Here is a 23,378-nt window from a genome sequence, read left to right as displayed (position 1 = left end):
ATAAATGGATGGTATTTCAAAATGGACTGTTTGAAACTTAATGTCTGTAATCCCCAACTTTGAATGTCTGAGTTAAAGAACAGAAAGGCTGTTGAACATGGAGAGAAAATAAAAGAATAATGCAAAGAGTGACATCATGTTTTTATGTATAGCTATGGTATGTGTGGCCATAAGTGTGAAACAAAAGCACAAGTGAGAGAGAGTGTGTGTGTGTGTGTGTCGTGTGAGCAGCGAGCTTTGGGGGGGGGGGGGGGGGGGGGGGGGGTGGAAACGTGTAAAAGACAGATGGTCACTCAGTGGAGTTGTTCCCCCACTCCCTCTCTCTTTCTCACTCCCTTCTGGGTCCTACATCTTTTCCCTGTCACCTCTCCAGAAGCTTACCTCATCTGCCCCCCCCCCCCCTCTCTCCTCAGCTTCTTTTACCACCTCATCCCTCTCTCCATCAGTTAAAGACTGAACTCGGATCTCGAACCCTTTCTTCCCTTTCCCTTCTACTTCTCTTCTGCCCTCTTGTCAGGCTTTTTGCTGAAGAAATCAACTTGAAAATACCAAGAGATTTTTTGGTGATTGTCATTCTGGCCCCTGCTGGCACAGCACGTAGGACTCCGAGGAGAATTGGGATTTGTGGGGGCAAACAAGACAACAGAAAGGGAATGATTGACAGCTATGGCCAATGAACAATTCTGAGTGTTTTCTGAATATAATTTGGCTCTGAGACCCGTCTGCTGGTTCTATCGCTGCCTGGGTGCATGTTAATGTACTTCAGCTGGTGCCAGCCAAAACTACATAGAAGTGAAGTTTGGAACATTTTCACAAAGACGGTTTGTTTCACCATAGCATGGTGGTTTTCATTTCCACTTGTCCCAAGTGACACTTCTCTACACTAGAATCAATCAGAGACAATCAACTAAACAGGTTCAGTCATGCATCCCTGGTCAGTCACCTTTGATCTCCCCATACTGTTGGGTGTGCTCCTGTTATGGGGGCCGATGGGGTCTAGGGGCCAGAATGACACAGAGCCCATCATCCTTGAGGGGAAGTGCTTGGTCGTGTGTGACTCCACTCCTTCGTCCGAGCCTGCCGGCAACGCCCTGGGCATGTCGGTCCGTTCTGGCTCTGGCCGGGTGGCCTTCTCCGCCAGCCGCCAGACCAACCACGAGCCCACGGACATGAGCAACCGCACCATGATCATCTACTTTGACAACGTGAGTATGTGGCTGCTTATGTGTCTTTAAGCCACAGTGTGCCATTTTGCAGTCCAAATAAAGCCCATTGTTGACACGAGAGGACAGATTGCTTTCAAAAATTGTCCATAGTTAAGAGATCAGAATAGTTTCATCTCTGACCTCTCTCTCTGTTTCACTCTGTCTCTGTTTCACAGAATAGGATGTTTTTACAGTTGGTCAGTTTCCCCCTCACAGCTTCTGTCAGCTGTATTCCCAGCATTTTGTAGTCAGAAGTCTTCAGACAATAAGATGCACATATGATTAGAGTTCTGACAGTGGGGTAAAATGCTAATGAGGTAAACACTCAACTTTCAGACACACAGTGCAGCCGGGCTGCATGGGCTGCGTTTACCTGGACATTTGTGGGCTTTTTTTTGGGAAATGTAAATGTAAAAATATGGCTCAGTATTTTGGGAAGAAGTCTGATACCTAACTGCATGAACAAAAAGGAATGACCTAAGAGACCCTGGAGTGAGCAGGATATGTGGAGTCAGGGGTGGACATCTTTTGACAGCAGCCCCACTGTTTATCACCGATCTTCCACAGCTTTGTTTACCTTGTAAACCCTTTATAGTTTCATGTGTTCATCACATTTCATCGTCCTCCTTTTTCTAACTTTCTTGCTGTTCTTGCATCAGATTTTGGTGAACGTGGGCACTCATTTTGACCAAGAGAGCAGTGTCTTCCTGGCACCAAGAAGAGGCGTGTACAGCTTCAACTTTCATGTTGTTAAGGCCTACAATAGACAAACTATTCAGGTACGATACCTCAACTATGACGCGACAGTGGATCGACACGCTCCCTCTAATGCCTTTCTTTACTCTTCCTCAGGTCAGCCTGATGCTGAACGGCTGGCCAATGATTTCCGCTTTCGCCGGAGACCAGGATGTGACCAGAGAAGCCGCCACGAACGCTGGCCTGGTGATTATGGAGAAGGGGGACAAGGCCTACCTCAGACTGGAGAGAGGCAACCTGATGGGAGGCTGGAAGTACTCCACCTTCTCTGGGTTCTTGGTCTTCCCTTTGTGAGGAAGGTTGGAGGGAGAGCAGGTTGAAGTGTCAGAAGGGTAATAGGAGAGGAGAATTGGATGGAGCAGCTCGTGAGAATGAGTGAGAGAAAAAGGAAATGTGGTAGAAGAAAAGGAAGGTTTCAATCTCCAACTCTTTATACAGTGCATGAAAGGATGTGTTTTATGCGAAAGTGAGATGAAGATTGTGCAAATTAAGATCATTCTCCCTTCAGACCAAAAGAAAAGGATGAGTGATTTATCCGTGGATTTTTTTTTTTTGCTCTGTTTCTGTGCATAAATATATGTCGAGTTTGTATAAGAGATATTTTAATTGTGACAAAACTATAAAGTAGCCATGTGCAATGTGGGCTTCTGTGCTAAGATTACGTTTTCTCATTCAAAATGTTTGAAACACTGCTGTGCTCCACATGGCATCCTGTCTAGCTAACAGACTTGCCCTTTTATTCTGCTGTGTCGTACGACTGATGCTCCTCTATATGCCTGTTACTCTCCCGCAACAAATGTTTATTTACACAGAAATTTCTATTGAGGAGAAAATATTAAAATAAAATGAACTAAAGTTGGCTCAGACGCTTTCGTTAAGTGTACAGGAATGTACGCGTTGTCAAACATTCCTTTCCACAAACATTTCAAGAATCATTGCCAGACTAACACACAGGAATAACTGAGTTGATATTGTAGTGTGTTAGGGCTGTGACATTTTGACCTGCTCATGCAAAACAGAGTTTTTCTCTTCCCTCTCATGGTAGTCTACCCAGTGCCACGGCAGCTGTTTGTAAATATAGCTCTCACCAGCAGAGTTGGTGTTGGCGTGGACCAAGCAGACCAGCATGGGGCAGAGTGTAAGTGTGGTGAATAGCGGATACTCCTTGCAGGGCCGCAGACAGATGGAGGCTTTGGCGAGCAGGCAGGCTCCTCTCTACAGGGCTGCCATGGATAAAGTGTGGTGTGCTGTCACATGCAGTCACTTACGCTTCCCTGGTTCATGACCACCATCTCTCTCTCTCTTTCTCTGTCTGTTGGTCTTATGTCAGAATCACACTCTCATGATTTTTGGGACAGGCCAGTAACTATTCCTGGAAACGGAGAACCAAGACATTAATTCATGGTGTCACATTAATGCACTGACTGCAGAGGCTTTAATGGTAATAGATGGGAGACTTTGTGGACATAGTTCCTATGCAGAAAATTTGGGCCTCTCCTAATCTTTTTCCATTTTTTCCACTATGTGATGTCATAGCTCATACATCGTTGCATTAAGCTGAGGAAAACAGAAATGGTAAATATGATGAAAATGGCTGGATTACCACTTGTTCTGGGGCTTGCAAAAGCTGCTGGTTTCCTGTGCAGCAACTGGTCTGTGGTAATATCATTAATTGTAACTTTGTTTGGGAATTTGCACAACTAAAATACAACATCATCTGACATGAGAAGGGCCTTCACGTGGGCTTTATTACCTGCTCTTGAGGCCGTGTCTTTAAGAGAGGACCTATGTCTAGTATCATCATTATTTCAGCTTATGTTGTACTTATGTGGTGCATATTACCTTAACACACAACAAACCTGCTGGTCCCACATACAATGCACAAAAAGTAGAGGGAACAGGGGGTTAACAGGGGCCAATTTCTGCCCAGGTGCCCCCTAGCAGGAAAATCTGGCTAATCTAAATAAAAAAAACGTCTAATTTCCCCCTGGGGATCAATACAGTATTTCTGATTCTGAGAATCTAAAAAATAAAACATAATCACGTTTAAGTCTGAGGGCACTAGAGGGCGCCAAAACCCCAATCACACAGAAGCGAATCACTCATGCAAGCACACTAGTCATCACATTGATACCTAGAAGAAAGCCAGTCTTAATATATCAAAATGTAATAATAATAAACAAAAACTCGCCAGTGTCTCTACGGGTTTTGGGTGTATATATTTTTTTTACGTAATAAAGCAATATCGCAAGACGAAGATGATTACTGAGCTGTAGCCAATGTAATAAAACCCTGAAAAAGTGTCATTCACAAGCCTGTTGGGTTGTGCACTTCATTAACCCTTTGATATGATTAAAACACCGTCTATTTTTCTCCAGTCAGCTCTAAAAGGTCAGCGCTTTCTAATGTGAGCGTCTATGGCAGTAAAACAGCAATGTTGAAGATCACTCAGTCAAATGATCCCAGCTAGGCCGCATTTATTGTTTTCTCAGCCTAACTACGGCTCTCATCCCGCCCAGACGCGGCCGTACATATGACGGATGGTGCGTACAGCCAATGAAATAGCCGTATGGTGCCGGCTTGGGAGAAAACGCACCAATCATCGTTTGATAACATCCGAGGGGCACGCTTTCTACGCTTTCTCTGGCAAGAATGTTAGTTCCTGCTCTTCCCTGGCCGTTTCCTGTAATCGTACAGTGTTGTGAGACGGAGAAAGCCATGTGTGTCGATGCAAAGGTAAATTTAGCACCCCGAAATTATTACTGTGAGAGTTAGGGCAGTGGTTATGATGGTTATTTTCAGGTATTTTTGCCGAAAAATAGACGCAGACCAACCGAAACAGTATTGCGGCCTAACCCGTGTCTGAACGTTGACGGGCAATGGTTATTGTGGCACGTTGCTTTGGTTTGGTCCGGTTTGTTGATGAGATTGAAGGAGTCCGGTAGACTGAATGGTTGGTAGTAAATGACAGAGAAGCGAGGTAACGCTTCCAAACACTCAATACACCGTGTTTATAAGCCTGAATGTGCTTTCGGTGCCACACACGCTTTTGTAATAGGCACATCTTGGTCGCGGTACAAGCTAATGCTAGCCGACGGGTTTGTGAGAAAGACTGCAACATTCGACCAGAGAGGAAAGCATCCTACCTCTCCAGCATCAGTACCCTCCACGTCTGACTTCACTACCAACTATTTTCATTCACTGAATCTTCCCTGAGTAGTCTAGCTTTGTATATTACTATTGAAACTGCCTCATTTTATTTGTAGTATATTTTAAAAACCTTTTAATATCAAACTGAAACCATTTTCTGCACACTGTGGCCACGAGTTAGATGTAACGTTCAAAAACAATATCATTTTACAATCCAGTGGCAGCCGTGAGTTTATTGAGCGATATGTGCCATTTACAATTTTTGTTAACTTCATGTTTGTTAAATGAATTAGTTGGGTGATGCACTTAAGTCACAGTAGAGTAAACATGATCATTTCAGTCACAACTCTTAAAAATATAAATGTGTCTTCATATGGAAGTTGTCTAGGATATAGTAAACTATACACATTCTTTCCATGGAATAGGAATCAAACTCAAATGTTAATGTGTATCAAAGAAATGGGCAAACACATTTGGAGCTGAGGAGGAAACAAGGATCAGAAGATAAAGGATTGCCTCTTGCCATATAGGGCCACTGTTGCCAAGCTCTTCTGTCTGCTCCTTGCTATCTTTGTACACTTAAATACACTTGAACTAACCATTGAATGAGGTACACTAAATTTCTTTAGTTGTATACAGGTTTTGAAACAGGTTTGAACCATATGATAAGCAGTACAGCATTTGTTTAATAATGTCAAAGCCCTTAAATTGTGCTTCATTAACATCAGTGTTTCTCCTCTTTTACCAGCTGTTTACTTAAAAGCTGAGAAGAACTGGACTGCGACAATTTAGCTTCGATCTCGGAGTCTTTTTAACATTGGGCCCGTCTCCCTGTGTGGAGTGGGCAAGATGGCAGACCCCATCATGGACCTCTTTGAGGACACACCCCTGTTTAACCTGGATGCCCTACCGGATGACTCCTTCTCTCAGGGCTCCTCAGACCCCGTGGAGGAGGCCCTTAAGCTGGCGTTGGGCCAAGTGGACCCACCAGTCGAACCTGAGCTCACGGTCAACGCGGGCCTTAATGTTTCTGTAGCAGCTCCTGCCATCCTGGACCCTGCCCCCGTCCCCACACAGCAGCCAGTGGCAGTGGCGACTGCACAGACTGTTTCCATAGCTGCAGCAACCCCTGTAGCCCCAGCTCCTGCCCCCGTTGGTACCGTACCTCAGATTCAGGCCCAGACCACCATACCCATTTCCAGCAGCGGGGTCACCAGTAGCACTGTCCTGCTGAGCTCACCTCTGTCTGTTTCCACCTCCCCGGCCATCACCACCACCGCCACCACGCAGCAACTCACACAGATAACTCACCAGCTCACTCCACAGCAGTTAGCTGCCATCACACAGCAGGCGGGTGGTAAAATTGTAATTCTCAAAGGTCCCCAGGGTCAAGCCCAGGTGCTGCAGACTGTATCAGGAGCCACAGGCCAGACCACTGGAAAGGTCATCCGTGTGTTGTCTGGCACTCCTCTTAAACCTGGCATGTCCATACTGCAGGGGGGGACGGTCTTGAATCAGGCGAGCCCAGGACAAGCTCAAGTGAAGGTGGGTGCTGCAGGGGTGCAGAGGCTGCTGCAGTCTCCCAACGGGCCAGTGAAACAGATGCTGCTGACCTCCATGCCCCAGCAGCAGACACAAGGCCAGGCAATTCAGGTGCAGATCCCAGCCCAAGCACAGATGGCTCAAGGCCAGACTCAAGTCCAAGTACAGCCTCAGGCCACCCAAATCCAGGTCCAGGCTCAGGGCCAGGTGCAGCTCCAGCCAGCCATGCAGGCCCAAACGCAGGTAAACACCATCTCTTCTGCCACAGCAGGCAGACCACGAGGTGTCACCCTGACAGCTGCACAGCAGGTGACACCTGGAGTGGTTTTATGGTTTGCTATCAGGGCCGTTGCTGAGTTTCTCAAGCTGTATTTTTAGGTCAGTCTTTTTCCTGAGTGTCATAATGAGTCTTATTCTGTGTATCTGATTCTAGGGTGGCGAAGCAAAGCGGATCACCCTGGTTCTGCAGCAGCCCTCCCAGGCTGGTTCTGCTTTGCCAGCGGGTCAAGCTGTTGCAGGCCAGCCACAGGTCGCACAAGTCCAGCAGGTTCAGACAGCCCAAGGGGGGCAGCAGCCCCAGGCCCCAGCTAGACTAGTGCTGGGTCAGCTCCCTGGAGGCAAGCTGGTGATACAGGGAAGCCAGCTCGCAGCCCTGACCCAGGCTCGCACTGCGGGCCAGGCTGGAGGGCAGCCCAAAGTCCTCACAATTCAGCTGCAGGTGCAGCAGCAGCCCAACCAACAAGGAGGAGTTAAGGTGGGAAAGGAGCGTTTTAGAGTTCGGAAGTTTAAGTACGTTTGTTTAATCAGATTAGTGTTTTCCTACTGTACATGTAATGTCTTTTCACTCCTTGCTCTTGTTTGTGACAAAATTCTCTCCACTAACTAAGTTATGCAAACTGCCAGTAATTCTCTGTTGATGCAATTGAAAACGGGTCTTAAAGGTCTTGAATGTTACTGATATGGATAGAAGAAAACTTTTCTCTTAATACACTCAATAGTCTGCTTGCAGTCAAGTTTTCAACTATTCTCCAGTAGTCAATTATTTTAAATGTATTCTGAAATCTGACCCACTGTGACATATTGCTGCTTAGCAAAATACCACATTAAATGTCTCTGTGTGACTAATGTTTTAATTTGCTAACATTTGTGTTGGACCCAAGCAGTTGTTTCAGATGTGCAAACCTACTATTGCATGTACTGTTACAGTACACCACAAAAAGAACAATGGCTACTTTTGTGTAGCCGGGACAGATCAGTCCAAATGATGAACATTCCCACAGTACACATAACAGTAGGGATTTTATATCAGGCTTCCCCTTGTAATCGTAACGTAAGACTGAATAGTTTCAGGTTAAAACCAGCGATGTGGCTCTTTACATCTAGCAGACGAGTCAAATTGATTTTTGGCTCTTAAAAGTTACATATCCTCCAAAAAATGTTCCACATAGCTTCCACACATTGTTATGAAGTTACAATCATTTAAGATATAAATATACATTTTGTGTGTGTTTCAATTTAGTTTATTGCTGTTTTATACTGTCATGGTTGTATTTGCATCCACCTTTTTAAAGCAGCATGACAGCATTTTGGGAAATATGTTTGTTCCCTGTCTTATCCACATTTAGAGATGAAAAGATCATCAGTGTCATCTCTGTGCATTCGGAACAGAGATGGTTCCAGAATTTGTTTAGCCTAGCTTAGCACAAAGCTTGGAAACAGATGGAAACAGTTAGCTGTAACTGCTTTACTGTGTTACATCTAACCTGACATTGGCTTTTTAGGTTTTGTAATCTACTTCTTTGGTTAGTTTCCAAAGGGACCATGACTTGACCTGTCTCTTCTTTCGCTTTCACAGTACCAGCTGGTCTCAGGAGCTGGAAATACTGGCAGCCCACAGGTGTTGCAGATCTCGCAAGGCCAAGGAGGACAGAGAGTTGCGGTGCCACTCAAAATGCTTCTGCAGCCACAGGTAGACTTATTCTATATACATTAGAGGGGGGCTTGGGGGTTTCTCATAAAAAGTGGCAGAAAATCAAGTTTTCTTAACTCCTAAACATTCTCCATCACACAGACAAGCTCAGTATCTTCAGCTGGCGGCACAGTCTCTGTGGTGAAGGTCATCAACACGTCAGCTGCAGGCCCCTCCACTACTACCACCACTCCATCCCAGGCCATCCGCATCACCAAGGCCCCCGGCGAGCCGGCCTCTGTCAGACGAGTGGAGATCCTGTGCAAGCAGGAGAAGGCAAACCGCATCGTGGCGGAAGCTATTGCCAGGGCCAAAGCACGTGGTGAGAAGAACCTGCCCAGAGTCCTGAACCAGGATGAGCTTCCATCCACGCAGACCTCCCCAGAAACAGGGGGAACTGTGACTGTGGTGTCTGCTGCTAAGAAAAAGACCAGCGGAGGAGGAAGCAAGAAGAAAAGTCCCGTAGCTGGAGGAACCACACCCAAAACCGCAGGAGGGGCCGACAAAAAGAGCAAAGCGAAAACACCAGGAGGGACAACTGGAGTGGCTGGAGGCACAGTAATACCTGGGGCTGGGAACAAGAGCAAGAGCAAGACTAAAACAAAGTAAGTGATATGTATGTGAGGGGGGGGGAATCATTTGAATATAACTTATACTACTGGAAATGTAGCCTTGTATATAACAATATTTATAACTGTCTTTTTGTATTGTCTTTGTCCTTCCTCTCTCCCCCTACCTCCCCGCAGCACTATCACTCTAGTGGGAGCAAAGAAAAGGAAGAGAAATGCGTCCTCAGACCACTCTGATGGGGAGTTGAGCCCTGCCTCACCTGCTGCGCTGGAGGATGACTTGATTATGGTACAAACACATGCATGGTCACATAAATAAGATCAGCGCTCTTTTGGAAATCTCCCCCAAATCTTATGAACTGTCAACACAACCAGAATCAGTAAAGCTCATCCTTAAAGGTTTAATTGTTAAAACATGACAAGCTTCAATGTTTTTGCATAGCCATTTATTTCTGGTTAAATTAGCCGCACGTGTATTCTGACATTAGCAATATTCAAAACATTTTTAGCCCTTGTCCTGCTCAGACCACTTTGGCTGTTTTGCGCAGCAGCAGGGTCGCTGTGGAGCCTTGTAGCCTCCCTGTGAGAGGGGTTGCCACACACCCATTTCTTTCCTGGTAATTACTAGAAATCATGCTTGATTCAACAAGACAAAATGTCACAGTTTCCAATGTTAAAATGCACATTAATGGTCAGGTGAAGTGAACTGACCTCTGACGAGCCTACATCGAGTGGTGACTTCATTGGTTGTTGTGGGGAAACTGCCAGAATTCAAATGTGACTGTGATTTATTCACATTCTGAGTGCTCTAAAGGATGATATTGTCTCAAATGACAGAACTGTAGAGAAACATGTTTTAGCTGTGGCAGCCTGTCAGCACAATCTACAAAGCATGCTTCTTTTTTGTATGTGTGTCCTTTTCGCTTGACCTTTTTTTAAAAACACACTCAACTTACACCTCTGTCCTCTGGCCAGAAGAGGCGCTCCAATCGTGTGGTTAAGAGGAAGAAGTACACAGAGGACCTGGATATCAAGATAACTGATGATGAGGATGAGCAGGAAGATGTAGACGTTACTACAACCACGTCAGCTGTGGCCTCCATCAGTGGCGGCACAGCAGCGCAGCTCAAACAGGAAATGGAGCTGGACGTTGATGGACAGCCGAGCATGCAGTTCTTTGTGGTGAGTGTGGGACTATTGTATTCTCTGGTGAGATTGAAAGGATCGTCATAAATAGATGGATGCTGATTGAAATGGGTTAGTTGATTCATACATAATGTGTATTTGCAATGTTGGATGTAAATATTAGGATTGAAGGTGTGTAGGTCAATGTGTTGCTTTTTTATTTTTACAGGAAAACCCAAGTGAGGAAGATGCCGCCATTGTAGACAAAGTTCTGTCTATGAGGCTAACAAAGAAGGAAGTATGTTCCATTTCTTCTTTCAAGTTCCTGTACAATTCTTTAATGAATTTAATTTTTAGAATTATAAAACCCCCAAAACCTGTTCTTCTCTTCTAGGTGTCCCAGGGCCAGTACACCAATGTTGAGGAATTCTTTGTGAAATACAAGAACTAGTAAGTTTACATATCTCAATGAATAGCCGTTTTTGTTTCTTGAGAAGACACCCAAATGAGTAAAACTTGACGCTCTTGTTCTCAGTTCGTACTTACACTGTGAGTGGGCCAGTTTGGAGCAGCTGGAGAGAGATAAGAGGATCCATCAAAAGCTCAAGAGGTTCAAGACCAAGCATGCACAGATGAGGCACCTCTTCCAGGAGGTAAGAGGAAAGCTCGTGCTGAAACCTCTTATTTTAGGATGTAGTTTAGCTGCTTTGTGTATATGTCTACTACCCCTGACCCTGTGGTTCTCTTCAGGATGAGGAGTCTTTTAACCCAGACTATGTAGAGGTGGACAGGATCCTGGATGTTTCCCACAGCGTGGACAAGGACAATGGCGAGGTGAGGGACCAGGCCTTGTCGAGAAATCACTTTTAGAGCGGGACCAAAGAGACTAGCTGTTCCCCCCTCGGCTGTGTGGCTGAACTCTGGTGCTGTTTTTGACTTTGAGAAATATGCTCTTCTTTTTATGAAGTAGCATATTTTCAATAGTTACAATGTTTTCAAATACATGCTTTCACTCTTTTTTTCTCTAGCCCGTTATCTACTACTTGGTGAAGTGGTGCTCTCTGCCTTATGAAGACGCCACTTGGGAACTGAAGGAGGACGTGGACGAGGGCAAGGTCGAAGAGTTCAGCAAAATCCAAGACCGACAACCTCGCCTGAAGAGAACGGTGAGCAGTCAAGTGGAGGATAGCCAGGAGCAGTTTTTTTAACTTTTAATTCTTTTAAATTTATTCCTAATCACCTGTTTTTATTGTATTTTATTCTGAATGTGCTCACAAAACAATGTGTGAGATAAAAGCAAAGATTTTACACTTGGCTGAAGTGGGAAACGTAGCTCATCAACAAAGAGAAGATGCAACAAATATGGATGGAAAATATAATGTTAAAATATATATATATATTTTTTTTTACATCCATCATTCCTTCCCTCCCCTCAGCCACGGCCGTCTGCCAGTTCATGGAAGAAGTTGGAGGAGTCCAGAGAGTACACGAATGGCAACACACTCAGAGAGTACCAGCTTGAAGGAGTCAACTGGCTGCTCTTCAACTGGTACAACAGGTATTTATCACACGCAGGCACATACTACATTAATTGGTCACCTGTAGAAAAGGGCATTTTGAAGTTGCAGTCAAACGGGATTAGTTTTACTGGATAAGGTGCTATAATTAAAGTAGTAGCAGCTTTAGAATTGGGGACAACATGACGTCGGCATTGTCATCTTTATTCTTGAAAAGGTTTGAATTCCATGTGAATGGTGCTTGTTAATTGTTCTCCCAAGGCTTCACTAATTACTCCCTGTTTCTTGTCTCTCAGGCAGAACTGTATCCTGGCAGATGAGATGGGTCTGGGGAAGACCATCCAGTCTATCGCGCTGCTGTCAGAGATTTACGCTGCTGGCATCCAAGGCCCTTTCTTGGTCATCGCTCCGCTCTCCACCATCACCAACTGGGAGAGGGAGTTCACCACATGGACCCACATGAACGCCATCGTCTACCATGGCAGCCTGGCCAGCCGACAGATGATCCAGCAGTATGAGATGTACTGCAAGGATGACAAGGTGGAGTTATTGATTCTAAATTGTTGATTTAACTTTCCTGATGTTAGACATGTCTAATGCAGATTGTCATTCTGTCTACAGGAGCACTTGATCCCAGGTGCATATAAGTTTGACGCCCTCATCACAACCTTCGAGATGGTGTTATCTGACTGCCCTGAGCTGAGGGAGATCTCCTGGCGTTGTGTGGTCATTGATGAGGCGCACCGCCTCAAGAATCGCAACTGCAAGCTGTTGGACAGCTTAAAGATGCTGGATGTGGTGAGTGGACCACAGCCAAATGTGCATTTCAGAACTAAACCAATGGTCAAATGTGCAAAGAATAACCGGTGGTCTTTTGGTTAAATGTTTCACAATTAGTTTGAATTTGATTTAAAGGGTGCTTTTCCTTAATGCCCTCATTTAGTAGTGAGAAAGCAGAAACGGATTGACATTGACATTCACTTTGAATGGATTTTAAGGACTAACTTTTCTTCCTCTTCCTCTCCCTTCCTATTTCCTGGTTCTTCTGTATTGTCCCCTTCTTTTATACATCTTTTTTTTCATTCCCTCTCTGCCTGATAAATATTGGGTCCTACCTCTCCCTCTCCTCCCTCTGTCCTTCTCTACCCATGTTCTATTTGCGTTCTGTGGTTTCTCCCAGGAACACAAGGTGTTGTTGACCGGCACTCCTCTCCAGAACACTGTGGAGGAACTCTTCAGTCTGCTTCATTTCCTGGAGCCTGCTCAGTTCCCTTCCGAGACTGAGTTCCTCAGAGACTTTGGAGACCTCAAAACGGAGGAACAGGTGTGCAATATACACTAGTGTCAGCACTGACACGCACTTATCATAAACGTTATTTGTCTTGCACATCTGCACATTTTACTGGTATTGTATAGATATCACTGAGCAAATTTATTAATTCATTTTTTTTGGGGGGGGTCCACAGGTTCAGAAGCTGCAAGCCATCTTGAAACCCATGATGTTACGAAGGCTCAAAGAGGATGTTGAGAAGAACTTGGCACCTAAACAGGAGACCATCATTGAGGTTAGTGTAAATGGAGCACATTCGATGTAAACTCTGCTGCATTAGGGATCTGAATGACACAAATAAAGCAACAATTTGAGTCTTTGGTTGTGCTTTCTCTCAGGTCGAGTTGACAGATGTCCAGAAGAAGTACTACCGGGCCATCCTGGAGAGGAACTTCAGTTTCCTCAGTTTAGGGGCAAACAGTAACAGCAATGTCCCCAACCTACTCAACACTATGATGGAGCTACGCAAGTGCTGCAACCACCCCTACCTCATCAATGGTATTGTATCACAGTATTAACTCAGTCTTCTGCAGGCAGTGTTGATTAGTCCTCTTTGCTGATGTTGACTGTAATTAACAACAACGGGTCGAGGTTGTTCAGCTCTTTGTACTCGGTGTCTTGCTGTCCGTATGTTTGTTATATTCAGGCTTGAAGATAATAATAACTGACTTGAATTGTGTTGTACTGTCCATATAATCATCTGAAGGAAAACAAAAATTTCACTTGGTTCAAAATTTCTCGTGAGCTTATGTTAAATCAGAGCTGGAATGTTTCTGTAAAGCTGCCTACACACGATAAGCAGTCTGAGCTACACGTTTAGAAGGTGCGTGCATAGGTCATTACTTAATATATGCTGTGTGAACAAGAACTGTAAATTAAATGATGACAAATAGAATTAGCGCTTATTTTTAAAATAGATTTGTTTATCTTTGGAAACGTCCCTCATGATTAACCTTCACAGTCAGTGGTAATATGATTGCACGTTGAAAAGCCGGAGACCATTACAAAAGCTGACTTTATGGAACAGGTATCACTCATCTGTGGGAAGACAAGGCTTGAGTGATTCCTCTAGTGATCACACGCAGTAAATAGTAATAGTAATCTGTCTCTGTCTTGTCCAGGCGCGGAGGAGAAGATCGTAGCAGAGTTACGGCAGGTCTATGACCCCCTGGCTCCCGACTTCCATTTGCAGGCCCTGATTCGGTCGGCCGGCAAGCTGGTGCTACTGGACAAGCTGCTGCCCCGCCTCAAGGCTGGAGGCCACAAAGTGCTCATCTTCTCCCAGATGGTGCGCTGCTTAGACATTCTGGAGGACTACCTCATCAACAAAAGGTAAGACGGCCACAGTGTATTTTAATGCATCTGATGATTTTGATGAACATGAGAAAAAACATGCCATAACTGCACAAAGTGTTTTGAGGACTTAATATAAGGTATATAAATGTATTCTTTACAGATACCTTTATGAGCGAATTGATGGCAGAGTGCGTGGAAACCTACGACAGGCTGCCATCGATCGCTTCAGCAAGCCTGACTCAGACCGCTTTGTCTTCCTGCTGTGTACCCGTGCTGGCGGCCTGGGTATTAACCTCACTGCTGCTGACACCTGTGTTATATTTGACTCTGACTGGAATCCTCAAAATGACCTACAGGTACAAGATGGTGCTGTACTGGTATAAAGTTAGTTCAGTGGCACTGTAAGAACAGCAAACCATCCTTACACTTATTTCTTTTTTTACAAACTCTTTTACGTGTTTTTACTTCCAAAACGTTCTCTTTATTTCAGCAGCTGCACGTGATGCTCTTTTGACCCTTCTTTTATTCCTCTCAGGCCCAAGCACGGTGTCATCGTATTGGCCAGTCTAAGGCGGTCAAAGTCTACCGTCTGATCACTAGGAACTCCTATGAGAGGGAAATGCTGGACAAAGCAAGTCTGAAGCTTGGCCTGGACCGTGCCGTCCTGCAGAGCATGAGTGGCAACAAAGACAGCAATGTCAACGGGGTAAGAAAATTTCAATTTGCCAGGTCCTTTTTTAGGTTGGACAGTCATATTCCATCAGTTTATTTAGAAAAATGAGTTTGCTTAATCCAGTTTAGGCCACTTGTGTAAATGGCTTTCTGCGTTGCCTCTAACAGATCCAGCAGTTCTCCAAGAAGGAGATTGAGGACCTGCTGAGGAAAGGAGCCTACGCTGCCATCATGGATGAGAATGATGAAGGCAGTCGCTTCTGTGAGGAAGACATCGACCAGATCCTTCAGCGAAGAGCCACCACCATCACCATTGAGAGCGAGGGCAAGGGCTCCACATTCTCCAAGGCCAGCTTTGTTGCCTCTGAGAACCGCAATGACATCGCCCTCGATGACCCGGAATTCTGGCAGAAGTGGGCCAAGAAAGCTGACATAGACATGGACTCCATCAATCGAAAGGTGAGAGCAAGATCATCCAAGGCTTACGCTGTCACAGCATGTAAAACATTTGTGCATTATCTAGTTAAATTGTAGATACGCTTGTGTATTAAATGCTTAAATATTGCTTGGAGTAATATGACATTGACTAAAAGTTACTTCTCCCCCACCACAGAACACCCTCGTGATCGACACTCCCAGAGTCCGCAAGCAGACCCGTCAGTACTCCAGTTTACGAGGTGAAGGTGGAGACCTGTCTGATCTGGACAGCGATGATGAGTATCCACCTGCCAATTCCAGACAGTCACGTGCCTCCCGGCGCTCCGACCGCCACAGTGGAGGCGGTTACGGCCGTACTGACTGTTTCCGGGTGGAGAAACACCTGCTTGTCTACGGGTACGTAGACTTTGTTAATAGTTTTATGTGCTAGATAGAATTTTTCAAATATCATTTGTGCTCTTGTCCCTTGTTCTCACTCGATTACCTCCTTTTTCTTCTCCAGTTGGGGTCGCTGGCGGGACATCTTATCCCACGCCAGATGTAAGCGCCGTCTGAGTGAACGCGACGTGGAGACGATCTGCCGTGTCATCCTGGTCTTCTGTTTGCTCCACTACCGTGGAGATGAGAACATCAAGAGTTTCATCTGGGAGCTGATCACTCCACCAGAGAACGGACGTGAACCCCAAACACTACTCAACCACTCTGGTAGGAGCTGCACACACATTCACTCAACTTTCTCAAACTGAAAAAGTGGATGAATTTGTTTGGAGGAGAAAAAAAAAACACATTCCTACCTAATCCATAACCTTTCTGACATATTCACACTGGTGCATGCTGAAGACCCTTTTCCTTGTTTTATGTTGTTTGGTGAAATGACATTATTGGTATGTTTATTAACTGTATAAATCTTTTCCCTTGCCTAGGCCTGTCTATCCCTGTTCCAAGAGGCAGGAAGGGTAAGAGGGTAAAGGCCCAGAGCACATTTGATGTTCAGAAGGTGGAGTGGATCCGCAAGTACAACCCTGACACCCTGCTTCTGGACGACAGCTACCGCAAACACCTCAAGCACCAGTGCAACAAGTCAGTGAAACCCAATCAGCTGTGTTTTGCTGCCTGTGTACATGTGAAAGCATTGTCATCCATGTTCAAACACTAAAACCTCTCCTCTCCCACTTCAGGGTGTTGCTGAGGGTGCGTATGCTCTACTACCTGAAACAGGAGGTAATTGGAGAACATGCTGACTCTGTCCTGAAAGGGGCCGACATCAGGTATCTAATACTGCGTTTTGTACATTAAGCCAAATGCAGACACACACAGGCTCAGCTACTGAAGTTCACTGTGATACACTTTAACACAGTATGCCATGCATTCATTTTTCCCCCAGGGATGTTGATATCTGGATGCCTGAGATGGAGCAGCAGGAGATGCCTGCAGGGTGGTGGGATGGTGAGGCAGACCGCTCACTGCTTGCTGGTGTATTCAAACATGGTAGGTGTTCTCTCTGTATAAGCTCATAACATTTCTTAGTGGCAGCCATGTTCACTATTATCGAAACATTTGTCAAGCTGCTCCAGTTGCCTCAGATTTATCATTGCTGTTGAGCATCTTGTTTATTTTTTGGTCATTTAACAACCATGACTCCATCTCTAACCATCAGGTTATGAGATGTACACCACTATGCGTGCTGATCCCTGCCTCTGCTTCCTGGAGAGAGCCGGTCGGCCTGATGACAAGGCCATTGATGCCGAGCAGCACACTGGTGACGCCGAGCTGGGAGACGAGTGAGTGATCCAGGGCCAATTAAATTGTTTGCCTATAGAGTTATAGCAGACTTACAAGTTAAGTGGACATTGAGACAGAAATGTGAAAATGTCTGCAATGTTACATAGTTTTCCTGTCATTATATTCTGAATTAAGATCAGAGTCTCATATATTGGAAAGGGGTGCCACTTGGACTGGACACATATCTTGCCCTTTTCCTGCTTAATGGTGCTTTGTTGTTTGTGTTCAACAGTGCTGACTATGATAAGTATTCAGAGGACCCGGAGTTCAAACCTGCATCGAGACACGCCAAAGATCTTTTCGAGGAGGTACGAATCTGAGCCATGACATTGAAGTGGCTCTGTTGATTTGCAAAGACTTGATTGAATTGTTTTTGGAACTGAGCAGTAGTGACGGTGATCTCTATTTGACCTCCAGCCTGACTCCATGAACGTGGACGATGAGATTTCTGTGGAAGACAAGGTGGGACCAGTGATCACAGAGAGCCTGTCCAGCCACAGTGGTGCGTGTGACTGGCCCTCCAGCTCATCACTTACAGCGCGGTTGCGGCGGCTGATCACAGCTTACCAGCGCAGCTACAGGCAGGAGCAGCTGAAGATTGAAGCGGAGGCAAAAGGTGACCGCAGGCGCAGGCGGTGCGAACAGGCCAGCAAGCTGAAGGAGATAGCGCGGCAGGAGCGCCAGCAGAGGTACAGTGGTGTTACTTTATTACTTTATTTTCTGCCTCCAGTGGATCATGAAAATTATGATTATACTTCAGTATATACTTAAATATTCCAAAGGCTAATTAATGTCTCAATTCAAGGCTTTTACTATTTTAAGACTGTGCAGCGCTCATAGTAATGTTAGCTTTAATTTCAAGGTTACGTTTATGTTCAGTGTTACTCACCAGAACGTCTTAACAAACGTGATGAATGCATTTCCTTCCTCATAAGACACTTTTTAAGCCAATTTTTCCTCAAAAGTTTGAAACCTCCGTTGTTTTACATTCATGTTTACCAGAAAGCAGTCTTCGTCTTCCCTGCCCTTGTTGGCACATTGCTGCATATCTTGGTGCATTACAGCCACCTGTAGATCAGTGGAATAGTGGGAAATCACTGGCAGGAATGTGTGTAGCACAAATCGAGGACCCACTCATACAAAACTGCACCATAACCCTACTAGAGGTCAATAACTCCACAGGCTGCCTTTTAACACCTCTGTAAGTGAAATGTTGGACAATTAGAGGAGTGAAAGTAAAGTAACTTAGCATGCTACTATAGCATCAATGAAGACATGATTTTTAGGGATTGTCAATATGGGTTTTCGTGGATTAAAATGTTCCATATTTTCCTATCCATCCTTCACTTCCCCTCTGTCTTACTTTCAGGTGGACACGCAGGGAAGAATGCGACTTCTACCGCGTGGTGTCGACTTTCGGTGTGGAAAAGATCAAAAAGGAGGCCGGTCTTCCCGAGGGCGGAGACCCTGATTTTGACTGGAACCGCTTCCGTACCTTTGCTCGTCTGGATAAAAAAACCGACGAGAGCCTCAGTCGATACTTCCGCTCTTTTGTTGCAATGTGCCGGAGAGTTTGCCACCTGCGCCCAGGCCGTGGTGAAGGTAACTACTGCTCTACGTGCTGGCAAAATAGACTCGCCTTAGCTACTTGATCTTTTTATGGGGGCTTACAGTGTTCAAGCCAACACCATGTAATTAGGGGGCTATAGTATTGAATTCTTCCCTTGGTTTAACCTCCTAGGACCTGGCATCCACATGCGTGGACATCACATTTTGGGTTATACCATAATACTTAATTCTGCTTATATGGAAATTCAAAATTGTCCCTGTATGCAGAACCACATCATGTCAACAGATGGTGCTTAGTTTTTATACTTATCAGGTCCCAATAAGCCCAAATAGCAAAGAGAAATTAAGATAGAGCTTGGGTCTTAGGAGGTTAAACATGGTTTGGTTTTACATATTTTAACTAGTGACTCCAAAATGTATCGACAGGCCAGTTTTGATAAATCCAGGCTTTTATACTCTTGATATGTTGATGTACAGTTTTCCTTTTTTGGCAGTTTGTAAACTCAACACACAACTTTTATCAGTCACATTAACAGTAAATATCTCTTCTCTCATCCTGCTCAGAACCATCAGAACTTTCCCAGACTGTTGCCCCAATCACTGAGGAGCGTGCTTCCCGTACCCTCTACCGTATTAGCCTCCTGCGTCGCCTCCGTGAGCGAGTCCTGCCCCACCCCTCCCTGGAGGAGCGCCTGCCTCTGGCCCCGCCCAGCTCCGAGCTGCCCGCTTGGTGGAATATACGGGACCACGATCGCCAGCTGATGCTGGGCGCTGCACTGCACGGTGTCAGCCGCACTGAGCTCTCCATCTTCTCAGACCCACAGTTCACCTTCAGTCAGGCTCGAGATGAGTTCATCCAGAACCAACAGGCCCCGCCCCCTCCGCCTCCGCCTCAGGCACCGCCCGTCATGCCCCTCAGCCAGCCGAAGACTGAGGAGGACGTGCCTGGTATGAAGGAGGAGGGAGCTGAAGACGGCGCCCGGTTGCTTGGAGGTGAAATCGGAGCCAGCCTGCAGAGTACGCCCTTGAGTCACCATGACGGCAAGGCACGAGGGCAGGGCTGGAGCTTGAAGAGGAGCAGGGGGAGGGTCGGAAAGTCAGGAGGAGGAAGGAAGGGAGAGGGAGAGGGAGGGTCGGATTCAGATTCTGATTCTGATTCAGGTTCATCGTCGTCCGAGCGATCAGGCAGCAGTGAGGAAAGTGGAGAGAGTGAGGAAGAGGTGGAAGGAGGTAAGTTGGTCATTAAAGAGAAAAATATTTAATGCTGCAAGAATAAAGACAACAAGTTGAATCATTTCCCCTTTTTCTTCTTAGCAGGCATGAAGCTGTGTGACGTGGATGAAGATAATAGCTTACTCTCTATGACTCCATCTCAGGATGGCATTCCTCCTCCTGATCCTCTCAGAGTGGATTGGCCCAAGGTAATTAATGTACAGTTTACTAAACGTACGTCTAAATTGATTAAAATTTAAAGCGTTTCTCTTGAAGAAGAACAGGTTTACTTTCCTGTTGTGAATGGCTGATACATGGGGCTCCTTCTTTGTCTCAGGATCGTGTGTTGATCAACCGTCTGGATAGCTTGTGTACGCTGGTGCTGACCGGTCAGTGGCCCTCGGGGCGGCGCTACGTGTCCGAGGCTCAGCTCAACCCGAGCTCAGAGCTGGCGGGAGACGAGATGGCCTACACGAGGGTGATCCGTAAACCCAGCGGCACGCCTGGTGGCCCGGGGGCAGAAGGAGATGATGGAGAGTTCACTGTCAAGCTCCTCAAGGTGAGAACGCAGTGGTGGATGAAATAATATGATTTGAGGCAGAGGCAGGCAGTTGAAAATATGCAAAAACTAACATTCTGTTGCTTTAGTTTGCTATTAAAATCATTTCACCAATATTAGTCTGAAAGGTTTTTAGTGCATGGTGCAGCTGGGATGTGTAGTTCATGGATAAATCTGATTCTGTCACCCTGTCAGGAGGAGGGTCTGAAGCTGACCTTCTCTAAGCAGGCCCTGATGCCCAATGGGTCTGGGGGAGAGAGCAGCGGCCGCAAGAGGCGCAAGGACCAAGAGGTACGTGCATCAGGTTTACATGTGTTCCGCTCTTGTACAGGAAGATTAGGATGCAAAAACTGCTTTGGATTTTCAGTTTGATAACTTTTTATCTGTCTGCCTCTCTTTTAGTTATCCGACCCAGATGGACTCCTTGATCCACTGGAGCGTACTCCTCGGCGTAGGGACCCTCCCACCTGGTTGAAGGAGAATCCAGATTATGAGGTGGAGGGAGACATGCTGGAGGTAGCACCAACTGTTCACCAAGTGTCAATTGAAATTGCCATGCTTATAATGAAGTCTCTCAGGTTGTTAAGGAAACAAAATGTCTAGACTGCGTTTCTGCTTTATCACATAATTTGTCATGTTTCCTCAGCTTCTTGTGAACAGGAGCAAGAGGAAGAGGAGGAGGAGGGCAGATAAAGCCCTGACAGGCAGTGAGAAGGTCAAAGTCATTAACATGAGGACAGGAAAGAAGGTGAGACATGCAGTAATTGGTATCATACACTTGATTGGTTGGCTGTGCGTTATCTCTTGCTAACAGAAACATCAAAATGTGTCTCCTCTCTAGGTTGGAGCTGCTTTCTGTCCAAATCTGCAAGACCTGAGGGAATATCTGGAGGAGAATCCTGATAATGCTGTAGCACCCGAGTGGTCTGAAACCATTCGTAACTCTGTACGTACTCAAGATGTTGTAGTGTTGTTTAAAAATGTGACTTTAAATGAATATCATTTCATAATAGACTTTGCAATTTTTCTAATAATATTTCTTCTTCTCACAGGGTTTCCTGCCCGAGACCCTCCACCACCGACTTCTAACCGAGCACTCAGAGGTCCCCAAGAAATCCCGCCGCCGCCATCACCACCACCACCACCATCACCACACTCCAGAGCCCGCCCCTGAAGACCCCACTTTGGATGGAGTTGAAGAGGAGACTCTGGTCTCGGACGGCGCCTACATGATGGATGAGGAGGACCTGGAGACCTCCCCTCACTTCCTCACCAGTCCGGACTTTGACGTTAAAATGGAGGGCGGCGACAGCCTTTCCCAAGGTGACTATGACAGCTCAGACCAAGAGGCGCTATTGGACGATGTCATCATAGCACAGAAGGACTCTGACTCCTCATCAAGCTCAGAGGATTGACTGAACCCCACTCTCTGAACACATCTGACTTAATCCCTTTGTCCACAATGAATCATGTTATTCCTCATTTATTTTTACCATATTATGTATCAAATTATGGATGAATGTGTTTTTTGTTGCTACTTTTATTCATTTATTTTATATAGGGAGTTTTTCCATGAAAAGAGCAGGTTTGCACCCATCTGTTTTCTTTTTCATCGTCGCAATTGTGTTCCATCTTTGTCTCCTCGATCTTCCTCTCTAACCTCTGACAAAATGGCAAAAAGCTGAGCTTTCTTACTTCACGACTCGTCATTCTCCTCCTCTTCCTCCAAACCTATTCTTTCCCATCACATTCCCAGCCATGACCAAAAGGGGACCCCTGCTGTACAGATACCCTTTTCTTATCTAAGAACCTCAATGCTGGGCCTCTAGCGCTACATGAAACTGGACATGTGTACTGAGCAGAGCCTGGATCCAGATCCCACAATCCCCCTGATCTCGTTTGAACATATCTCCTGTGTCCAGACGAGTCTGTGAACTAAAAGGGGGTCCAGTGTGTGGATGTACTGTTATTGTTTTCACTCTATGGGAGGGGTGGGGCTTGAGAGGGAGGGAGGGGGAAAAGTGACGTATTAGTTACTGAAGCAGTGCTAGGAGGATGGGTGTATTGTACAATGTAGAGCTGGTCAATTGTGTACTATGGTGCAAAGATGACGGCAATGAGTTACTATTCTTGTTTTATGATCTGAGTGTATCTGTGAAATGAATAACAGCAATCTACAGTGAAAGCAAGTTTGTGTGTGTTATTGTGACCAAGTAGAAGCAATAAGGAGGTTTACAGGTTTTACACAAATGTCCATTTGTGGACATTTAATAATTGTGTCCTAATTACAGCAGATGAAAGCAGACGTCCCACCTTACATGGCCACTATTTATCACTTGATTTTATTTATTTTCTTATATTGATCTTTCTAAATCATGGTACCTGACATGTTATTGGGTTATTAACTTATATTCCATAAAGTTTTACTAACAATTGATGCCCAATAAGCTTCGAATATGTGTAGAATACCACTATATGAACAAAAATGAGAAAGTAGCCTACATTAAACACTTTGGTGGGCACGACTGAAGCTTAATATATTTCATTAGAGACAGGTTTTCTCCAGAATCGGGCCATGGTTGGGATTTGTACTACTCATCCTGAGAAGAGGTCTTGCTGCCTGAAAGGCTCAATTCGGGGCAGCTAAACAATTCAGACATTACAGAATTGATTAATTAAAAACCTTC

The 23,378-nt window shown here is 45.4% G+C and overlaps 2 protein-coding genes across 2 annotated transcripts; both read left to right on the top strand.

Moving 5' to 3' along the window:
- Positions 1-923: 923 nt before the first annotated feature.
- Positions 924-2,255, top strand: cbln12 (cerebellin 12). Its single transcript, XM_070919253.1, has 3 exons — positions 924-1,205; positions 1,865-1,984; positions 2,058-2,255. The coding sequence occupies exons 1-3, from the start codon at positions 924-926 to the stop codon at positions 2,253-2,255; spliced, it is 600 nt and encodes a 199-aa protein (XP_070775354.1).
- A 3,705-nt stretch (positions 2,256-5,960) lies between these two features.
- On the top strand, positions 5,961-22,691 carry chd8 (chromodomain helicase DNA binding protein 8). The gene is made up of 38 exons (XM_070918187.1): positions 5,961-6,962; positions 7,087-7,407; positions 8,509-8,622; positions 8,725-9,227; positions 9,369-9,480; positions 10,167-10,373; positions 10,546-10,614; positions 10,711-10,766; positions 10,852-10,969; positions 11,067-11,150; positions 11,345-11,482; positions 11,753-11,874; positions 12,130-12,373; positions 12,455-12,631; positions 13,014-13,157; positions 13,300-13,398; positions 13,502-13,661; positions 14,285-14,495; positions 14,620-14,815; positions 14,995-15,165; positions 15,300-15,590; positions 15,745-15,965; positions 16,072-16,274; positions 16,493-16,649; positions 16,748-16,837; positions 16,954-17,057; positions 17,227-17,350; positions 17,584-17,659; positions 17,769-18,040; positions 18,721-18,953; positions 19,485-20,150; positions 20,235-20,341; positions 20,470-20,691; positions 20,887-20,982; positions 21,094-21,207; positions 21,338-21,439; positions 21,533-21,637; positions 21,744-22,691. The coding sequence occupies exons 1-38, from the start codon at positions 5,961-5,963 to the stop codon at positions 22,104-22,106; spliced, it is 7,794 nt and encodes a 2,597-aa protein (XP_070774288.1). The 3' UTR covers positions 22,107-22,691.
- The last annotated feature ends 687 nt before the right edge of the window (positions 22,692-23,378 follow it).

This window comes from Enoplosus armatus, chromosome 14, assembly GCF_043641665.1.
Source record: "Enoplosus armatus isolate fEnoArm2 chromosome 14, fEnoArm2.hap1, whole genome shotgun sequence".
NCBI lineage: Eukaryota > Metazoa > Chordata > Actinopteri > Centrarchiformes > Enoplosidae > Enoplosus > Enoplosus armatus.
Note: the sequence above shows the minus strand (reverse complement) of the source record. Positions and strands in the feature narration are given on the sequence as shown.